At 40.3% G+C, this 22,500-nt stretch overlaps 1 protein-coding gene across 1 annotated transcript in view; it reads right to left on the bottom strand.

The window, feature by feature from the left end:
• Nucleotides 1-475: 475 nt before the first annotated feature.
• The window catches only part of jmy (junction mediating and regulatory protein, p53 cofactor), a 31,020-nt gene continuing 8,995 nt past the window's right edge, over nt 476-22,500 (bottom strand). Inside the window, exons 3-10 of the mRNA XM_056254655.1 lie at nt 18,498-18,648; nt 15,454-15,623; nt 15,200-15,365; nt 14,921-15,117; nt 4,992-5,057; nt 2,840-2,926; nt 1,353-1,866; nt 476-774 (exon numbers count right to left, since the gene is read on the bottom strand). Of these exons, the coding sequence (XP_056110630.1) occupies nt 476-774; nt 1,353-1,866; nt 2,840-2,926; nt 4,992-5,057; nt 14,921-15,117; nt 15,200-15,365; nt 15,454-15,623; nt 18,498-18,648 (1,650 nt within the window). The remainder of the gene's footprint in view (nt 775-1,352; nt 1,867-2,839; nt 2,927-4,991; nt 5,058-14,920; nt 15,118-15,199; nt 15,366-15,453; nt 15,624-18,497; nt 18,649-22,500) is intronic.

Genomic DNA, 22,500 nt, shown 5'->3' with positions numbered 1-22,500 from the left:
TCTTTGATGAATAGAAAGTTCAAATGAACAGCATTTATTTTGAAATATAATCTTTTGTAACATTATAAATGTCTTTACTGTCACGTTTGATCAGTTTAATGCGTCCTCGATTAATAAAAGTATTGATTTCTTGTAAAGCAAACCCAAACTTTTGAACAGTAGTGCATCATGAACATATGAAACAGCACAAACATTAATAATCATATTGAGCATCAAATCATGTGAGATCATGTGACACTGAAGACTGGAGTAATGATGCTGATCACAGGAATAAATGACACTTCACTGTATATTCACATAGAAAACAGATAATTTACATTATAATAATATTTCACAATTTTACTGTATTTCTGATCAAATAAACGCAGCTTTGGAGACATTAAAGAAACATGATAACTGGTCCAAAGTGCGTCCCGCGCGGCCCGTTTGTGCTCCTGCTGTCACACACACACACACACACACACAGATGAAGCGCTCAGTTGTCCCAGTCGGCGCCGGCGGCGGTCTCGTCCTCGGACTCGGACTCGGGCGAGGCCTCCTTGATGCGCCGCAGGGCCTCGTGGATGGAGCGGGTCAGCGGGTCGGCCGAGTCCAGTGCTGACCCGCGCTCGTGGCGCCGCACCTTACGCAGCTGAACGCCTTTCCGGATCTGGGCCAGGATGTTGTTCTCGTCGTCCTCGTCCGGGTCCGGCGCCAGAACCCGCAGCTCGGCTTTACGGAGGTGAAAACTCCCGCGCTTCAGACTCGCCAGAACCTCGTCCATCGGGGAGCTCGCTGAGGACACACACACACACACACACACACCGTTACGCCGAGGAGAACACTTCATGGCCTACAACAAAACACTCATAAATCTCCTGTTCAACACTTATTCAGCTCAGATTTGGACTTTTTTCTCACAATTGCAACTTTTCTCACAATTTGGATTTTTTTCTCGCAAATTTGACTTCTCACAATTTTGACTTTTTATCTCATAATTATATACTTGCAACTTTTTTTAAGAATATTTGTTTGTGCAAAATCTTCACTGTATGAATGAAACATGCATTGATTCCTATTAAAGCTGAAGACCTAATGCACGAGTCCAGTATACTGACTCCATCACAATCTCTCCCTGTGGTTTACAGTAATTCTTGCCAAAACGCTAATTTTAATAATTGTGTATATTTTTCCATTCAAACGCAACTGTGTCAGTTCAGTCCATCAAGTCTCTAGCGCATCTTCTTGAGCTTGGAGATTTAAAGGCACAGTATGTAAGTTTGGCCACTAGAGGTCGCGCACTCAAAACAATAGCAAAGGTGTGGCTTGATGATGCGTGAATGAGTGTGGAATGTGACAGGAAGTGACCTCACCTCTCCTCCACTGGTTGGACTCCAGTGACGAGGTCTTCCTCAGCTTCTTCCTGGCGTTCAGAAGCTGACTGCTGTCGAAGAAGCGCGCGGTGAACGGCCCGAGAGGACTGTCCGCTTCCGGCTGGCGTACGGGGCTCCGGGTCTGAGCCGGGCCGGCGCCGGGCGTCTCCTCCAGAGAGGGAGGGGGAGGAGGAGGGGGAGGGGGAGGAGGCGGCGGAGGAGGGGAGATGGGCGAGGTGGAGGAGTCCAGCAGCAACAGCTCTCGGGCGGGAGGAAGTGATGCGTGCACAGGAGGCGGGGCCTCGATGATAGCTCCACCCATCGGGGGCAGAGACAGGAAGCTGTCGGGTCTGAGGAGCTCCGGCGCTCCAGACGAATGTTGTAACGGAGCCGGAGCGTCGTCCGTCTGAACGCTAGCGGCCTGCGTCTCCGGCCTAGCGCTCGCTCCCGCCTTCTTCCTGGAGTTAGCCAGGCGCACACGCGTGGACTTCAGAGTCACCTGACCCGGGTAACGCTGCAGGAGACCAATCACAGCATCAGAATCTCATGGACCAACCAGAACTCATTGATGACTTTAAGGTTTACACCTAATATTTATATTTTATTTTAGCTTCATTTCAATTAAAAAGTTATTTTCTCATCCTTCCCTCGGGTCATTTTGACCCAAAACTCTTTTTTTTTCTTTTTTCTTTTACATTGAGTGTTCATCAGAGGGGTCCAAGATCCTAGGACTTTTGTCACACTTGAACCATGAATACACAAACAATTTTTTTTTATGGATTCGAGGAGTTTTGTGGTTGAAATAAAAAACAGTAACAAATCCTTCCCTCTCGGCTCAATCGGACCCCCTTAGGAACGAGTGAACGCGAGGAATGCTTCAGTTCACACAGAAAAAAAACTAAAAATGCTCAAAGTTCAAACTAAGAATGATAAAACTTTACCGAAAACGTATAATGTGTACATGTGTGTGTGAATGCACACTGAGGCGAACTGGCTTTAGGACCCAGCGGAACAGCTCCTCTGCATATAGAGCTATAAGCCCATCTAGAGTCAGGAAATATCATGTGTTATTATTATTATTCCACAAGAGGTCGGCAGAGACTCCCAGTGTAAGATATTTAGAGCTGAATTACAAGAGTTATGCATGAGTTATTTTGAATTTAAGTTGAAAGAATGTGAGGAATGTGCTTAAACTAATATTTATTTATTATTTATTGATCAAATCTAGTAATTTAAAAGGTAAATAAAATAAAAAATAACAAAAAAAATCTCCCAAAGAAATTGCATTGCAAAATATTATCAAAATTAAATAAAATAGGCTTTCTGGACCAAAATAAATATTAAGTATAGTTTTAGGGCGAGGGAAAGACGTGTTACAGAACGCGAGGGAAGGATGAGGGTTAACTAACCACAGTTATCTGCACGAGACTCCATAACCCCCTGAAGACTCACGGACTGAGATTGATCTGATTATGATGTTGTCTGACCTGTTTGAAGCTGCGCAGTCGGTCCAGTGTCTTCTGTCTCTCCTGACTGACTCTGGAGAGCCGATGTTCCTCTTCCTCCTCTTCCTCCTGCGGAAACACATCAGCTGATCACCATCGCCATAATCATCCTAATCTAAGCCTCCTGATGCACTAAAACACCTCTACACTCCTGGACCCGGTGGAACATAAGCTTATAAAAAAGCATTTTGTATCTGATCAGTAACTGAGTAATTAGTAATAGGTGAATGCACAAAAGTTTAGCGTGTTATATTATATTAAATTATATAATATATTAGCATGTATATTCATTTAAAAATTAGAAATTCTTTGGAATTTAAAATGTTATAAGATCTTCAGCAAAAACCAGTTTGATGCAAGAAAATATATATTTTTATCAATATTTATGAGAAATCTTATTGAGATATATGAGATTCCACTCGAACCCATTAAACCAGTGGTTCTCAATCCTGGTCCTAGGGAGCCACTGCTCTGCACAGTTTGTATGTCTCCCTCATTTAACACACCTGATTCAAATCATCAGCTCGTTAGGAAAGAGCTTTATTAACTAAAGTGGGTGTGTCAGATAAAGGAGACATATAAAATGTGCAGAGCAGTGGCTCCCTAGGACCAAGATTGAGAACCACTGCATTAAACAGTCCAAATTTATGAAAACTACACATTATTTTTTTAACAAAACAACATCAGTTATTACTCTGAAATGTTTCAAACTATACATATAATTTTACTCGCATGATAAACAGACTCTCGTTTTCATCCGAGAGAAATCTGCACTATTGTTCCAAAACCTGTTCCTCTTTTCAAATATACACTCACCGGCCACTTTATTAGGTACACCTGGCCAACTGCTCGTTAACACTTAATTTCTAAGCAGCCAATCACATGGCGGCAACTCAGTGCATTTAGGCATGTAGACATGGTCAAGACAATCTCCTGCAGTTCAAACCGAGCATCAGTATGGGGAAGAAAGTTGATTTGAGTGACTTTGAACGTGGCATGATTGTTGGTGCCAGAAGGGCTGGTCTGAGTATTTCAGAAACTGCTAATCTACTGGGATTCCATCTCTAGGGTTTACAGAGAATGGTCCGAAAAAGAAAAAACATCCAGTGAGCGGCAGTTCTGTGGGCGGAAATGCCTTGTTGATGCCAGAGGTCAGAGGAGAATGGGCCAGACTGGTTCGAGCTGATAGAAGGGCAACAGTGACTGAAATAACCACTCGTTACAACCGAGGTATGCAGCAAAGCATTTGTGAAGCCACAACACGCACAACCTTGAGGCGGATGGGCTACAACAGCAGAAGACTCCACCGGGTACCACTCATCTCCACTACAAATAGGAAAAAGAGGCTACAATTTGCAAGAGCTCACCAAAATTGAACAGTTGAAGACTGGAAAAATGTTGCCTGGTCTGATGAGTCTCGATTTCTGTTGAGACATTCAGATGTTAGAGTCAGAATTTGGCGTAAACAGAATGAGAACATGGAACCATCATGCCTTGTTACCACTGTGCAGGCTGGTGGTGGTGGTGTAATGGTGTGGGGGATGTTTTCCTGGCACACTTTAGGCCCCTTAGTGCCAATTGGGCATCGTTTAAATGCCACGGCCTACCTGAGCATTGTTTCTGACCATGTCCATCCCTTTATGGCCACCATGTACCCATCCTCTGATGGCTACTTCCACCATGTCACAAAGCTCTAATCATTTCAAATTGGTTTCTTGAACATGACAATGAGTTCACTGTACTAAAATGGCCTCCACAGTCACCAGATCTCAACCCAATAGAGCATCTTTGGGATGTGGTGGAACGGGAGATTCGCATCATGGATGTGCAGCCGACAAATCTGCGGCAACTGTGTGATGCCATCATGTCAATATGGACCAAACTCCCTGAGGAATGCTTCCAGCACCTTGTTGAATCTATGCCACGAAGAATTGAGGCAGTTCTGAAGGCAAAAGGGGGTCCAACCCGTTACTAGCATGGGGTACCTAATAAAGTGGCCGGTGAGTGTATACTGTTTGGTCTATGAACATTAATTCAATTTTTATTTCAAGCATGTTTTATTAACTTATTATGTATTATGTTATGATTGCACGGACACCCCCTGATGATGAGGACTGTGATGTTGGACTCGCACCTGCAGCAAAGCACTCTGGGAAACGCCGCCCTGCCGCTTCTGCGTGTGATTGATGATGCAGATCTCCTGAGAACAGAGCGTCACGGATCAGTGTAATCGATCAGCTCTGAGTGTTATACACACACACACACACACACACACACTATCCAGAGTCTCGCTCTGTTACCTTCTTGTGTTTGAGTGTTACATTCTTGTGTTTGAGTGTTACATTCTTGTGTTTGAGTGTTACATTCTTGTGTTTGAGTGTTACATTCTAGTGTTTGAGTGTTACATTCTAGTGTTTGAGTGTTACATTCTTGTGTTTGAGTGTTACATTCTTGTGTTTGAGTGTTACATTCTTGTGTTTGAGTGTTACATTCTTGTGTTTGAGTGTTACATTCTTGTGTTTGAGTGTTACATTCTTGTGTTTGAGTGTTACATTCTAGTGTTTGAGTGTTACATTCTAGTGTTTGAGTGTTACATTCTAGTGTTTGAGTGTTACATTCTAGTGTTTGAGTGTTACATTCTAGTGTTTGAGTGTTACATTCTAGTGTTTGAGTGTTACATTCTTGTGTTTGAGTGTTACATTCTTGTGTTTGAGTGTTACATTCTTGTGTTTGAGTGTTACATTCTTGTGTTTGAGTGTTACATTCTAGTGTTTGAGTGTTACATTCTAGTGTTTGAGTGTTACATTCTTGTGTTTGAGTGTTACATTCTTGTGTTTGAGTGTTACATTCTTGTGTTTGAGTGTTACATTCTTGTGTTTGAGTGTTACATTCTTGTGTTTGAGTGTTACATTCTAGTGTTTGAGTGTTACATTCTAGTGTTTGAGTGTTACATTCTTGTGTTTGAGTGTTACATTCTTGTGTTTGAGTGTTACATTCTAGTGTTTGAGTGTTACATTCTATTGTTTGAGTGTTACATTCTTGTGTTTGAGTGTTACATTCTAGTGTTCTAGTGTTACATTCTAGTGTTCTAGTGTTTGAGTGTTACATTCTAGTGTTTGAGTGTTACATTCTAGTGTTTGAGTGTTACATTCTAGTGTTTGAGTGTTACATTCTTGTGTTAGAGTGTTACATTCTTGTGTTAGAGTGTTACATTCTAGTGTTAGAGTGTTACATTCTAGTGTTAGAGTGTTACATTCTAGTGTTAGAGTGTTACATTCTAGTGTTAGAGTGTTACATTCTAGTGTTAGAGTGTTACATTCTAGTGTTAGAGTGTTACATTCTAGTGTTTGAGTGTTACATTCTAGTGTTCTAGTGTTTGAGTGTTACATTCTAGTGTTTGAGTGTTACATTCTAGTGTTCTAGTGTTTGAGTGTTACATTCTAGTGTTTGAGTGTTACATTCTAGTGTTTGAGTGTTACATTCTTGTGTTTGAGTGTTACATTCTAGTGTTCTAGTGTTTGAGTGTTACATTCTAGTGTTTGAGTGTTACATTCTAGTGTTTGAGTGTTACATTCTAGTGTTAGAGTGTTACATTCTAGTGTTAGAGTGTTACATTCTAGTGTTAGAGTGTTACATTCTAGTGTTAGAGTGTTACATTCTAGTGTTAGAGTGTTACATTCTAGTGTTTGAGTGTTACATTCTAGTGTTTGAGTGTTACATTCTAGTGTTTGAGTGTTACATTCTTGTGTTTGAGTGTTACATTCTAGTGTTCTAGTGTTTGAGTGTTACATTCTAGTGTTTGAGTGTTACATTCTAGTGTTTGAGTGTTACATTCTAGTGTTAGAGTGTTACATTCTAGTGTTAGAGTGTTACATTCTAGTGTTAGAGTGTTACATTCTAGTGTTAGAGTGTTACATTCTAGTGTTAGAGTGTTACATTCTAGTGTTTGAGTGTTACATTCTAGTGTTCTAGTGTTTGAGTGTTACATTCTAGTGTTTGAGTGTTACATTCTAGTGTTCTAGTGTTTGAGTGTTACATTCTAGTGTTTGAGTGTTACATTCTAGTGTTTGAGTGTTACATTCTTGTGTTTGAGTGTTACATTCTAGTGTTCTAGTGTTTGAGTGTTACATTCTAGTGTTTGAGTGTTACATTCTAGTGCTTGAGTGTTACATTCTTGTGTTTGAGTGTTACATTCTAGTGTTTGAGTGTTACATTCTAGTGTTTGAGTGTTACATTCTAGTGTTTGAGTGTTACATTCTAGTGTTTGAGTGTTACATTCTAGTGTTTGAGTGTTACATTCTTGTGTTTGAGTGTTACATTCTTGTGTTTGAGTGTTACATTCTTGTGTTTGAGTGTTACATTCTTGTTTTTGAGTGTTACATTTGACTGTTACATTCTTGTGTTTGAGTGTTACATTTGAGTGTTACATTCTTGTGTTTGAGTGTTACATTCTTGTGTTTGAGTGTTACATTCTAGTGTTTGAGTGTTACATTCTTGTTTTTGAGTGTTACATTTGACTGTTACATTCTTGTGTTTGAGTGTTACATTCTTGTGTTTGAGTGTTACATTCTAGTGTTTGAGTGTTACATTCTAGTGTTTGAGTGTTACATTCTAGCGTTTGAGTGTTACATTCTAGCGTTTGAGTGTTACATTCTTGTGTTTGAGTGTTACATTCTAGTGTTTGAGTGTTACATTCTAGTGTTTGAGTGTTACATTCTAGTGTTTGAGTGTTACATTCTAGTGTTTGAGTGTTACATTCTAGTGTTTGAGTGTTACATTCAGTGTTTGAGTGTTACATTCAGTGTTTGAGTGTTACATTCTTGTGTTTGAGTGTTACATTCTTGTGTTTGAGTGTTACATTCTAGTGTATGAGTGTTACATTCTTGTGTTTGAGTGTTACATTCTTGTGTTTGAGTGTTACATTCTAGTGTTTGAGTGTTACATTCTAGTGTTTGAGTGTTACATTCTAGTGTTTGAGTGTTACATTCTAGTGTTTGAGTGTTACATTCTAGTGTTTGAGCGTTACATTCTAGTGTTTGAGTGTTACATTCTAGTGTTTAAATGTTACATTCTAGTGTTTGAGCGTTACATTCTAGTGTTTGAGTGTTACATTCTAGTGTTTGAGTGTTACATTCTAGTGTTTGAGTGTTACATTCTAGTGTTTGAGTGTTACATTCTAGTGTTTGAGTGTTACATTCTTGTGTTTGAGTGTTACATTCTTGTGTTTGAGTGTTACATTCTAGTGTTTGAGTGTTACATTCTAGTGTTTGAGTGTTACATTCTAGTGTTTGAGTGTTACATTCTTGTGTTTGAGTGTTACATTCTAGTGTTTGAGTGTTACATTCTAGTGTTTGAGTGTTACATTCAGTGTTTGAGTGTTACATTCTAGTGTTTGAGTGTTACATTCTTGTGTTTGAGTGTTACATTCTTGTGTTTGAGTGTTACATTCTAGTGTTTGAGTGTTACATTCTTGTGTTTGAGTGTTACATTCTTGTGTTTGAGTGTTACATTCTAGTGTTTGAGTGTTACATTCTAGTGTTTGAGTGTTACATTCTTGTGTTTGAGTGTTACATTCTTGTGTTTGAGTGTTACATTCTTGTGTTTGAGTGTTACATTCTAGTGTTTGAGTGTTACATTCTAGTGTTTGAGTGTTACATTCTAGTGTTTGAGTGTTACATTCTTGTGTTTGAGTGTTACATTCTAGTGTTTGAGTGTTACATTCTAGTGTTTGAGTGTTACATTCTAGTGTTTGAGTGTTACATTCAGTGTTTGAGTGTTACATTCTAGTGTTTGAGTGTTACATTCTTGTGTTTGAGTGTTACATTCTTGTGTTTGAGTGTTACATTCTAGTGTTTGAGTGTTACATTCTTGTGTTTGAGTGTTACATTCTTGTGTTTGAGTGTTACATTCTAGTGTTTGAGTGTTACATTCTAGTGTTTGAGTGTTACATTCTTGTGTTTGAGTGTTACATTCTTGTGTTTGAGTTTACATTCTTGTGTTTGAGTGTTACATTCTAGTGTTTGAGTGTTACATTCTAGTGTGAGTGTTACATTCTAGTGTTAGTGTTACATTCTAGTGTTTGAGTGTTACATTCTTGTGTTTGAGTGTTACATTCTTGTGTTTGAGTGTTACATTCTTGTGTTTGAGTGTTACATTCTTGTGTTTGAGTGTTACATTCTTGTGTTTGAGTGTTACATTCTAGTGTTTGAGTGTTACATTCTTGTGTTTGAGTGTTACATTCTAGTGTTTGAGTGTTACATTCTTGTGTTTGAGTGTTACATTCTAGTGTTTGAGTGTTACATTCTAGTGTTTGAGTGTTACATTCTAGTGTTTGAGTGTTACATTCTAGTGTTTGAGTGTTACATTCTTGTGTTTGAGTGTTACATTCTAGTGTTACATTCTAGTGTTTGAGTGTTACATTCTAGTTTGAGTGTTACATTCTTGTGTTTGAGTGTTACATTCTTGTGTTTGAGTGTTACATTCTTGTGTTTGAGTGTTACATTCTAGTGTTTGAGTGTTACATTCTAGTGTTTGAGTGTTACATTCTAGTGTTTGAGTGTTACATTCTTGTGTTTGAGTGTTACATTCTAGTGTTTGAGTGTTACATTCTAGTGTTTGAGTGTTACATTCTAGTGTTTGAGTGTTACATTCTAGTGTTTTAGTGTTTGAGTGTTACATTCTAGTGTTTGAGTGTTACATTCTAGTGTTTGAGTGTTACATTCTAGTGTTTGAGTGTTACATTCTAGTGTTTGAGTGTTACATTCTAGTGTTTGAGTGTTACATTCTAGTGTTTGAGTGTTACATTCTAGTGTTTGAGTGTTACATTCTAGTGTTTGAGTGTTACATTCTTGTGTTTGAGTGTTACATTCTTGTGTTTGAGTGTTACATTCTAGTGTTTGAGTGTTACATTCTTGTGTTTGAGTGTTACATTCTTGTGTTTGAGTGTTACATTCTAGTGTTTGAGTGTTACATTCTAGTGTTTGAGTGTTACATTCTAGTGTTTGAGTGTTACATTCTAGTGTTTGAGTGTTACATTCTAGTGTTTGAGTGTTACATTCTAGTGTTTGAGTGTTACATTCTTGTGTTTGAGTGTTACATTCTTGTGTTTGAGTGTTACATTCTAGTGTGAGTGTTACATTCTAGTGTTTGAGTGTTACATTCTTGTGTTTGAGTGTTACATTCTTGTGTTTGAGTGTTACATTCTTGTGTTTGAGTGTTACATTCTAGTGTTTGAGTGTTACATTCTAGTGTTTGAGTGTTACATTCTTGTGTTTGAGTGTTACATTCTTGTGTTTGAGTGTTACATTCTTGTGTTTGAGTGTTACATTCTTGTGTTTGAGTGTTACATTCTTGTGTTTGAGTGTTACATTCTTGTGTTTGAGTGTTACATTCTTGTGTTTGAGTGTTACATTCTAGTGTTTGAGTGCTACATTCTAGTGTTTGAGTGTTACATTCTAGTGTTTGAGTGTTACATTCTAGTGTTTGAGTGTTACATTCTAGTGTTTGAGTGTTACATTCTAGTGTTTGAGTGTTACATTCTTGTGTTTGAGTGTTACATTCTAGCGTTTGAGTGTTACATTCTAGCGTTTGAGTGTTACATTCTAGCGTTTGAGTGTTACATTCTAGTGTTTGAGTGTTACATTCTAGTGTTTGAGTGTTACATTCTAGTGTTTGAGTGTTACATTCTAGTGTTTGAGTGTTACATTCTAGTGTTTGAGTGTTACATTCTAGTGTTTGAGTGTTACATTCTTGTGTTTGAGTGTTACATTCTTGTGTTTGAGTGTTACATTCTTGTGTTTGAGTGTTACATTCTAGTGTTTGAGTGTTACATTCTAGTGTTTGAGTGTTACATTCTTGTGTTTGAGTGTTACATTCTTGTGTTTGAGTGTTACATTCTTGTGTTTGAGTGTTACATTCTTGTGTTTGAGTGTTACATTCTTGTGTTTGAGTGTTACATTCTTGTGTTTGAGTGTTACATTCTTGTGTTTGAGTGTTACATTCTAGTGTTTGAGTGCTACATTCTAGTGTTTGAGTGTTACATTCTAGTGTTTGAGTGTTACATTCTAGTGTTTGAGTGTTACATTCTAGTGTTTGAGTGTTACATTCTAGTGTTTGAGTGTTACATTCTTGTGTTTGAGTGTTACATTCTAGCGTTTGAGTGTTACATTCTTGTGTTTGAGTGTTACATTCTTGTGTTTGAGTGTTACATTCTAGTGTTTGAGTGTTACATTCTAGTGTTTGAGTGTTACATTCTAGTGTTTGAGTGTTACATTCTAGTGTTTGAGTGTTACATTCTAGTGTTTGAGTGTTACATTCTTGTGTTTGAGTGTTACATTCTTGTGTTTGAGTGTTACATTCTAGTGTGAGTGTTACATTCTAGTGTTTGAGTGTTACATTCTTGTGTTTGAGTGTTACATTCTTGTGTTTGAGTGTTACATTCTTGTGTTTGAGTGTTACATTCTAGTGTTTGAGTGTTACATTCTTGTGTTTGAGTGTTACATTCTTGTGTTTGAGTGTTACATTCTAGTGTGAGTGTTACATTCTAGTGTTTGAGTGTTACATTCTTGTGTTTGAGTGTTACATTCTTGTGTTTGAGTGTTACATTCTTGTGTTTGAGTGTTACATTCTAGTGTTTGAGTGTTACATTCTAGTGTTTGAGTGTTACATTCTTGTGTTTGAGTGTTACATTCTTGTGTTTGAGTGTTACATTCTTGTGTTTGAGTGTTACATTCTTGTGTTTGAGTGTTACATTCTTGTGTTTGAGTGTTACATTCTTGTGTTTGAGTGTTACATTCTTGTGTTTGAGTGTTACATTCTAGTGTTTGAGTGCTACATTCTAGTGTTTGAGTGTTACATTCTAGTGTTTGAGTGTTACATTCTAGTGTTTGAGTGTTACATTCTAGTGTTTGAGTGTTACATTCTAGTGTTTGAGTGTTACATTCTTGTGTTTGAGTGTTACATTCTAGCGTTTGAGTGTTACATTCTAGCGTTTGAGTGTTACATTCTAGCGTTTGAGTGTTACATTCTTGTGTTTGAGTGTTACATTCTTGTGTTTGAGTGTTACATTCTAGTGTTTGAGTGTTACATTCTAGTGTTTGAGTGTTACATTCTTGTGTTTGAGTGTTACATTCTAGTGTTTGAGTGTTACATTCTAGTGTTTGAGTGTTACATTCTAGTGTTTGAGTGCTACATTCTAGTGTTTGAGTGTTACATTCTAGTGTTTGAGTGTTACATTCTAGTGTTTGAGTGTTACATTCTAGTGTTTGAGTGTTACATTCTAGTGTTTGAGTGTTACATTCTTGTGTTTGAGTGTTACATTCTAGTGTTTGAGTGTTACATTCTTGTGTTTGAGTGTTACATTCTTGTGTTTGAGTGTTACATTCTTGTGTTTGAGTGTTACATTCTAGTGTTTGAGTGTTACATTCTAGTGTTTGAGTGTTACATTCTAGTGTTTGAGTGTTACATTCTAGTGTTTGAGTGTTACATTCTAGTGTTTGAGTGTTACATTCTAGTGTTTGAGTGTTACATTCTAGTGTTTGAGTGTTACATTCTAGTGTTTGAGTGTTACATTCTAGTGTTTGAGTGCTACATTCTAGTGTTTGAGTGCTACATTCTAGTGTTTGAGTGTTACATTCTAGTGTTTGAGTGTTACATTCTAGTGTTTGAGTGTTACATTCTAGTGTTTGAGTGTTACATTCTTGTGTTTGAGTGTTACATTCTAGTGTTTGAGTGTTACATTCTTGTGTTTGAGTGTTACATTCTTGTGTTTGAGTGTTACATTCTAGTGTTTGAGTGTTACATTCTAGTGTTTGAGTGTTACATTCTAGTGTTTGAGTGTTACATTCTAGTGTTTGAGTGTTACATTCTAGTGTTTGAGTGTTACATTCTAGTGTTTGAGTGTTACATTCTAGTGTTTGAGTGTTACATTCTAGTGTTTGAGTGTTACATTCTAGTGTTTGAGTGTTACATTCTAGTGTTTGAGTGTTACATTCTAGTGTTTGAGTGTTACATTCTAGCGTTTGAGTGTTACATTCTAGCGTTTGAGTGTTACATTCTAGCGTTTGAGTGTTACATTCTTGTGTTTGAGTGTTACATTCTTGTGTTTGAGTGTTACATTCTAGTGTTTGAGTGTTACATTCTTGTGTTTGAGTGTTACATTCTTGTGTTTGAGTGTTACATTCTTGTGTTTGAGTGTTACATTCTAGTGTTTGAGTGTTACATTCTAGTGTTTGAGTGTTACATTCTTGTGTTTGAGTGTTACATTCTAGTGTTTGAGTGTTACATTCTAGTGTGAGTGTTACATTCTAGTGTTTGAGTGTTACATTCTTGTGTTTGAGTGTTACATTCTTGTGTTTGAGTGTTACATTCTTGTGTTTGAGTGTTACATTCTTGTGTTTGAGTGTTACATTCTTGTGTTTGAGTGTTACATTCTTGTGTTTGAGTGTTACATTCTTGTGTTTGAGTGTTACATTCTTGTGTTTGAGTGTTACATTCTAGTGTTTGAGTGTTACATTCTTGTGTTTGAGTGTTACATTCTAGTGTTTGAGTGTTACATTCTTGTGTTTGAGTGTTACATTCTAGTGTTTGAGTGTTACATTCTAGTGTTTGAGTGTTACATTCTAGTGTTTGAGTGTTACATTCTAGTGTTTGAGTGTTACATTCTTGTGTTTGAGTGTTACATTCTAGTGTTACATTCTAGTGTTTGAGTGTTACATTCTAGTTTGAGTGTTACATTCTTGTGTTTGAGTGTTACATTCTAGTGTTTGAGTGTTACATTCTAGTGTTTGAGTGTTACATTCTAGTGTTTGAGTGTTACATTCTAGTGTTTGAGTGTTACATTCTTGTGTTTGAGTGTTACATTCTAGTGTTTGAGTGTTACATTCTAGTGTTTGAGTGTTACATTCTAGTGTTTGAGTGTTACATTCTAGTGTTTGAGTGTTACATTCTAGTGTTTGAGTGTTACATTCTAGTGTTTGAGTGTTACATTCTAGTGTTTGAGTGTTACATTCTAGTGTTTGAGTGTTACATTCTAGTGTTTGAGTGTTACATTCTAGTGTTTGAGTGTTACATTCTAGTGTTTGAGTGTTACATTCTTGTGTTTGAGTGTTACATTCTAGTGTTTGAGTGTTACATTCTTGTGTTTGAGTGTTACATTCTTGTGTTTGAGTGTTACATTCTTGTGTTTGAGTGTTACATTCTTGTGTTTGAGTGTTACATTCTTGTGTTTGAGTGTTACATTCTAGTGTTTACATTCTTGTGTTTGAGTGTTACATTCTAGTGTTTGAGTGTTACATTCTAGTGTTTGAGTGTTACATTCTTGTGTTTGAGTGTTACATTCTTGTGTTTGAGTGTTACATTCTAGCGTTTGAGTGTTACATTCTAGCGTTTGAGTGTTACATTCTAGCGTTTGAGTGTTACATTCTAGTGTTTGAGTGTTACATTCTAGTGTTTGAGTGTTACATTCTAGTGTTTGAGTGTTACATTCTAGTGTTACATTCTAGTGTTTGAGTGTTACATTCTAGTTTGAGTGTTACATTCTTGTGTTTGAGTGTTACATTCTAGTGTTTGAGTGTTACATTCTAGTGTTTGAGTGTTACATTCTATTGTTTGAGTGTTACATTCTATTGTTTGAGTGTTACATTCTAGTGTTTGAGTGTTACATTCTTGTGTTTGAGTGTTACATTCTAGTGTTTGAGTGTTACATTCTAGTGTTTGAGTGTTACATTCTAGTGTTTGAGTGTTACATTCTTGTGTTTGAGTGTTACACTCTTGTGTTTGAGTGTTACATTCTAGTGTTTGAGTGTTACATTCTTGTGTTTGAGTGTTACATTCTTGTGTTTGAGTGTTACCTTCTTGTGTTTGAGTGTTACATTCTTGTGTTTGAGTGTTACATTCTTGTGTTTGAGTGTTACATTCTTGTGTTTGAGTGAGTGTTACATTCTTGTGTTTGAGTGTTACCTTCTTGTGTTTGAGTGTTACATTCTTGTGTTTGAGTGTTACATTCTAGTGTTAGAGTGTTACCTTCTTGTGTTTGAGTGTTACATTCTAGTGTTTGAGTGTTACCTTCTTGTGTTTGAGGTAGGCCTTCTTGGCGGTGATGCGACCCCTGCGAGCCTCCAGCTGCCTCGACCTCTGCTGAAGCCTGGCCTCGTCCTCCCTCGCAGGGGTCAGAGGGGTCACAGGTGTCGCGGGGTCATCGGTGGCCTTCATGGCGTCAGGGCTCTCGTACGTGTCATAGTAGACCACCTCCTCCTGCCTCTCTGCACACACACACACACACAGTCATGAAGGGTGAGCGGCCGCAGTGTGAGGATACACACACACACACACACACACACTCACCGCTCATCTGTCTGCGCAGACTCTGCAGTTGTGCCGTCAGCAGCAGCTCCTCGTACTTCAGGATCTCGAACTGGATCTCGTAGAGCTGCAGCTGAAGCTCGTAATAAAGCGACTCGAGATGATCCAGACGCACCATCGCATCCTCACCGTCCTGAAGACCCTGCATCTGAGAGAGAAGACCGTGTGAGTGTGTGTGTGACGCTGCATCTGAGAGAAGACCACGTGAGTGTGTGTGTGTGTGTGTGTGTGTGTACCTCCTCTCTCAGGCCGTGTTTCCTCTGCTCTAGGCAGATCTCTTTGGCTCTCATCAGCTGCAGTGTTTCTTTAGAGACGGCATACTGTAGTTTCTCCATGCGCTCCACAGCCGCTGCCCACGCTGCCTTCCCGAACTTCCTCTGGTCGGCCCGCATGCGCTCGAACATCACTGCAGAGAGAGAGAGAGAGAGAGAGTGTGAGAGAGATGGAGAGAGAGAGAGAGAGAGAGAGAGAGAGAGTGTGTGTGTGTGTGTGTGTGAGAGAGAGAGAGAGTGTGTGTCTGACTGTGTCTGTCTGTGTGTCTGACTGTATCTGTCTGTGTGTGTGTGTGTGTGTGTCTGACTGTGTGTGTGTGTGTGTCTGTCTGTCTGTCTGTCTGTCTGTCTGTCTGTCTGACTGTGTGTGTGTGTGTGTGTGTGAGAGAGAGAGAGTGTGTGTCTGACTGTGTCTGTCTGTGTGTCTGACTGTATCTGTCTGTGTGTGTGTGTGTGTGTGTCTGACTGTGTGTGTGTGTGTGTCTGACTGTGTGTCCGTCTGACTGTGTGTGTGTGTGTGTGTGTCTGACTGTGTGTCTGTCTGTCTGTCTGTCTGTCTGACTGTGTGTGTGTGTGTGTGTGTCTGACTGTGTGTCCGTCTGACTGTGTGTGTGTGTGTGTCTGACTGTGTGTCTGTCTGTCTGTCTGTCTGACTGTGTGTGTGTGTGTGTGTCTGACTGACTGTGTGTCTGTCTGTCTGTCTGTCTGTCTGACTGTGTGTGTGTGTGTGTGTCTCTGTCTGTCGGTTTGTTTGTTTGTCTGTGTGTGTGTGTGTGTGTGTGTCTCTGTCTGTCGGTTTGTTTGTTTGTCTGTGTGTGTGTGTGTGTGTGTGTGTGTGTGTGTGTCTGTCTGACTGTCTGTCTGTGTGTCTGACTGTGTGACTGTCTGTGTGTCTGACTGTCTGACTGTGTGTCTGACTGTCTGTCTGTGTGTCTGACTGTGTGACTGTCTGTCTGATTGTGTGTCTGTCTGACTGTGAGAGACTGTGTGTGTGACTGTGTCTGTGTGTGACTGTGTCTGTCTGTCTGTCTGTCTGATCTGAAGCGTTTGCTGCTTGAGAACCAGAGATTTAAAGGTCTCATGTTTCACACTGAAGGTTCTTGCACAGAAATTCTCGTCAGAAATTTTCGCACGTTAAAAAATAAATACGACCTCATGTTGTGTCAATCACGTTTACACACTGCCTCCGAAACTCTCGTCCATCATAAAAAAAATCAGATCCGTTTTCTGCGTTTTTTGCATCAGTAGGAAGTATTTTGACAGTTCAGAGCCACCGAATGACGAATACAAAAAAATGTGTGAAAACATGTGACGAGCTGGTGTCATGTGACTCGCCGGTGGTCATGTGACGAGGTGGTGGTCATGTGACTCGCCGGTGTCATGTGACTCGCCGGTGGTTATGTGACTCGCCAGTGGTCATGTGACGAGGTGGTGGTCATGTGACTCGCCAGTGGTCATGTGACGAGGTGGTGGTCATGTGACTCGCCAGTGGTCATGTGACGAGGTGGTGGTCGTGTGACTCGCCTGTGGTCATGTGACTCGCCAGTGGTCATGTGGCGAGGTGGTGGTCGTGTGACTCGCCAGTGGTCATGTGACGAGGTGGTGGTCGTGTGACTCGCCTGTGGTCATGTGTCTCGCCAGTGGTCATGTGACGAGGTGGTGGTCGTGTGACTCGCCGGTGGTCATGTGACGAGGTGGTGGTCGTGTGACTCGCCTGTGGTCATGTGACTCGCCTGTGGTCATGTGACTCGCCAGTGGTCATGTGACGAGGTGGTGGTCATGTGACTCACCAGTGGTCATGTGACGAGGTGGTGGTCGTGTGACTCGCCTGTGGTCATTTGACGAGGTGGTGGTCATGTGACTCGCCGGTGTCATGTGACGAGGTGGTGGTCATGTAACTCGCCAGTGGTCATGTGACGAGGTGGTGGTCGTGTGACTCGCCTGTGGTCATGTGACGAGGTGGTGGTCGTGTGACTCGCCGGTGTCATGTGACGAGGTGGTGGTCATGTGACTCGCCGGTGGTACTAGGTGTGTTCGACATCGGCTGTGGCTGGATGTAACCGATCGGCGAGAGTAGCTGCGTGCAGGCGGGGAGGAGCTGCAAATGGAGACGTGAAGTCGGACACTTTCTGGTTCCCGTAGTGACCGCTCACGTGGTGTTTGTATACTTTACCACAGCTGAAGTGAAATAAATTCAATATTTGCCAAATGCACAGATGTTTCAGACACATTTTCATTCATTACTTTATGTACTGCTTCATACTGCATCTGTTTGAACAAGAATAAAGTTCAAAATAGCCACTATCAATGAAGTGCAGTCGACGTTTTTAATCACTTTTATTTTGATAAACATAACACAATATAGCCTAACATCACGACTACATGAAAAGAGTGTTTACTGTTATAAAAAACTGATTTGTGAGCTTTAGTGGAACTAAAGGTGTGAGAATAAACACGAAACGCACGTGATCGTTGTCATGCGGTGAATCCGGCCAATCGTGGAACAGCTGTGTCGTCATCAGAGCTCGTGCAGCCCAGAGCAGCCGCTCTTCAGAATATGCGCTGGCTGAGTTCTCCGGCTGCTCTCGAATCGCTCTCGCGGTATTTTGATGGCATACGTCACAGTCACGTGGCGTCGGCGCTGTATCAAGTCGGACAACATTTCTAACCGGCATGCACTGCTTCAAGTCAGCCGCCGATCGGTCTGCGCAGAGCTGCATGAAGTCGAACAAGCCTTATGTGACTCGCCTGTGGTCATGTGACGAGGTGGTGGTCATGTGACTCGCCGGTGTCATGTGACGAGGTGGTGGTCATGTGACTCGCCGGTGGTCATGTGATGAGCTGGTGTCATGTGACGAGGTGGTGGTCATGTGATGAGCTGGTGTCATGTGACTCGCCGGTGTCATGTGATGAGCTGGTGTCATGTGACGAGGTGGTGGTCATGTGATGAGCTGGTGTCATGTGACGAGGTGGTGGTCATGTGATGAGCTGGTGGTCATGTGACTCACCCTTCTGAGCGCGTGCGGTGGTCTCGAAGTATTTGACGGTCAGGTCCTGTATGGAGAGCACAGCGGCGTGAGCTTTCCTCTGCCAGTCCTCATCTTCCCTGCGTAACGAGTCCACGCGCCGAGGGCCCAGACGCTCCGTCTGCAGCGAGATCTGACACACACACACACACACAGGTCAGATAACATCCTCATCACTCATAAACAGGCCAAGCACGCTTTCAATGCGTGATGTAGCCAAGAACCAGAACTATAATAATAATAACTAATAATGGTAACACTTTATTTGACAGTGTCCTTGTTACTTGTTACTTACATAGTAAATGTTCCATAATTACATGCAACTAACCCTAAACCAAACCCTAATGCTGCCTGTACATGTAGTTAAGTATCATTACTCCGTACTAAAATACATAATTACACTGTAACAATGACACCTGAAAGCCCCGCTGAAGTGCCTTGGAGCGCGCAGCTGTGTGTGATGCGCTGACGTCATTTCCACTCAAACAGGAAGCTCAGGCAGACATATTTGAATGGCTCCTCCCCCTTTTCAAATAGCCAATAGCGTTTGTTTCCCTCACAGACTGACAGCACCATGGAAGCGAATCCGAGCGCTGGTGATACGCTGGGTTTAATCGTAGAGGTGCGAATAAATTCTAGTTATTTCATTCCTTACCAAATGTACAGTTGTGAATAAAAAACGGAATAAAACTCGAGCAGCCGAACACACATCTCCCACCAGTAGCGTCATTTTGTTTTAAAAAGTGTGTGGCACAGGTGTGGGGAGAGGTTGCTAGAATGCTAAGATATGTAAGCAATAAGGTACGAGAGGCTGTGCTGTATCGTGAATAAGTAACGGCTGGAGGGCGTTGTTAGGCACGACGCGAAGCGGAGTGCCTGCAACCCCTTCAGCCGTTACTTATTCACGATACAGCACTTGCCTCGAGTACCTTATTGCTTTTATAAAACGGTTGCCACACAATAAAAATATTAAAGCCGAAAAATATGTATCTATGCAACTTTCATGAAGTAAAATCACTAAAAGCCTGCCTTCCGCTGGAAAAAATAGTCCCGGAACGTGAACAGCAACAGAAGTTACATATATTATTTCGCCAATAGATGGCGGCAAAGACTGTCTTTATGAGTGAGTGAGTGAGTGAGTCTGTAGAGAAGGCTTTTGAAAGGACTCGAACTTGTGATCACGGAGAAGACAGACGCAACTGACAGATGACTAACGTTATGCACGGAAAACCCCATGACTGTTAAAAGGACAAAATATGCAGCGGACATTCAAACGCATTTTTTTATTATGAATATAGGACTGACCTGAAGGAAAATGCTACGTCTACTGTAAATGCAGGTACACTCGCTTACTCGATCTCTCACAATGCTCTGCTCTAGCTTTAAATGAACAATATCAATGAGATGAAACATCTGTTTAAGTTGCTAAGAGTGGTTGCTAGGGGTGTTGTGTAGTGATACATAGAACCGTTGGGTGAAGCGGTCATAGCCGTGTTTTATCGTGAATAAAGCACAGCTATTGACCAATCAGAATCAAGGATTGGAACTAACCGTTTTATAAATGTACAATATATGTGTACAATAACAATTTTCGGAAAGAATTACATTACAATGTACAGAAATCAATTTCAAAAGTACATTGGGTTTAATTTTTTCCATTTAATGAGATCTACTGTACTGATATATGTTAGTGCCGAGAATTATCCATATATCCGCGAGTGTAACTTGTGTGCTTTCATGGGCTAGCGGTAATACTTTTGCCAAGCGTGTCGGGGGTTCTAGTATAGGTTTTTTTGTTTTTCATCAAAACCGAATATGTTCATCAGTGTTTGTGTATCAAGCAGGGACAGGATCGCAGACGCACTCAGCTCTGACGTCAGCGCTGGATCTCTTCTTTAATAGCGAACGAAATGAAAGCCCTGCTAGTTAACTGCAGATATTTTATGTATTTGTATAATGTACATCCGTGCCGCGAGATGTTTCAGATAGTGGTCGGGAGAATATCGACCCTGGCAAAAACACACATTGCTCCGCGACGTGTCAGTGTCACATTAGGGGGCGGAGCTTTACACTCTAGAGAGCATTTGATTGGACAGAAGATGTGATGAGAAGCTGAAGTACGCGCTGACGTCATGATCCGTGACCCGGAAGTGAGAGACTGAAAGTTTTGAATGTTTATATCTCCTAAATGCGAATTTTGTCATTGGTTTGGAACACACCGGCTTATTCATAACCTTAACCCTAACATATTCATGATGAGAGCTACAAAACGTATATTTTGATTTCAGGAGGCCTTTAAAATTAAGTGTAACACTAATAATTTTTATTTATTTATTCCGTTTGCTGTTTGAATTAATCATTTGAATGAACGACTCAGTGACTCAACTCATTAAGTTCTAGTCCATTTAAAAATTATAATAAATAATTAAATATGCAATTTAAAAAACAGTCTCACAGCAGTATTTATCCCACATCTGCAGTGCAAAGATGGATTTTGTTGATATTGATTGATAACAGCGTTTTACTCTAATTAAATGTATTGATTAAAGCTGCAGTCCGTAGCTTTTCCTCTTTGTCGCCATCTCTCTGTTCGAAATCTGTAACTGCAGTGATTGGCTGAATTATCATCTTTACGTGGGTTGTAAATCGGCATGAAACAGCGCGGATGAACACAGTGCTTTGAGGCGAGTGCTGCTGTCAGTCACCGCGCTGTGTGTATAGCCTACTGGCATACAGAATCACAGATTCACTTTTTGAAAGTTTGACCAACATAAGAATTTTCATAAGAAAATGTCTTCTGAACAAGTAAGTAACATCCATTTTTGTTCTGACCAACTAAGGGGGAAAAAGCATTCGACATGATAAGCTTCGTTAGATTTAATCAATGCGATTTACAGCAACCGTGCAAATTATAGCCTACTTTGTTCTCAAATTGTTCATGTTAACAACATCAGCATTGCGTGACTAATGTTAAATTTAATGTGTTTTATGGTTACCTGTGTAGTTCAGAATTCATATTCTCCATAATAGCAAAACAAGAAAGGCACAACAAAGGAAACTCCATAACTGTGTGAATTAAGAAAACGTACTGTTACACGATTGAACTATTGAAATGTCTTACTTGTCCAGCAGAAAAAAGCCGTCTCTTCTTCCGTTTCGAACCCCTTCAAAACACGGAGTTCACGCACTTTTCAAAAGCCCCGCCGATGTTTAAATCCTTGTGTTCGCATGAGACGGTTTCTTTCTCTTTCTCTAGCCACCTTAAATCCGAAGTACGAAGTCTTTTGGGTTTTATAACTGCTGAATCTCCAGTTGACACTGATGATTGTTGTTTGGATCTTCCTGGATGCCATAAGTTTAATCATGTAAAGTGCTGCGAGAAAAGCCTATACATCTCAACATCTGGTCACGCGCCGTATAGCCGGCTAGCCGAGACTCCTTCTTTATGTGTACGGGTGTGACGTAATGACGCAAAGACATGCTCGAATCTCCCGCGGAAACCCACCAGTACCACTGGAATTAAAATCATTATTACAAGCTAACCGTTTTGAATCTAGCTATGGCAAGCAGAGAGTTTTGACCACTGGCAGAATAAGTTTTTTTTAATATAATTATTTTGGATTATTTTTAACTTAAAAAAGTTACGGACTGCAGCTTTAAATGTAATAAAATTCAATGTTCAAATTGCCCGTATAAAGTGTGTTTTCCCTTGTGTGTGTGTGTGTGTGTTTTGGACTCAGCATGACTTCATTAAGATTAGACTAGTTGAGTCTTCAGAGATCTTCAACACACTCTCTCTCACACACACACACACACACACACTCTCTCACACTCACACACACAGAAACACGACACCTGTGTGCAAATAACCCTCTCACGCCGTTTTTACGGTTGACCTGCTGACAAACTGACAATTCAGGTTTGACGTGCTGGGATGCTGCGGTCGCCGTGACGACGAGGGCGTGACCTTGATCTGCTGGGATGC

The sequence above is a fragment of the Rhinichthys klamathensis genome, unplaced genomic scaffold (assembly GCF_029890125.1).
Source record: "Rhinichthys klamathensis goyatoka isolate OS25496 unplaced genomic scaffold, OSU_Roscu_1.1 h1tg000113l_1, whole genome shotgun sequence".
NCBI lineage: Eukaryota > Metazoa > Chordata > Actinopteri > Cypriniformes > Leuciscidae > Rhinichthys > Rhinichthys klamathensis.
This window is presented reverse-complemented; position numbering and strand designations above follow the sequence as displayed.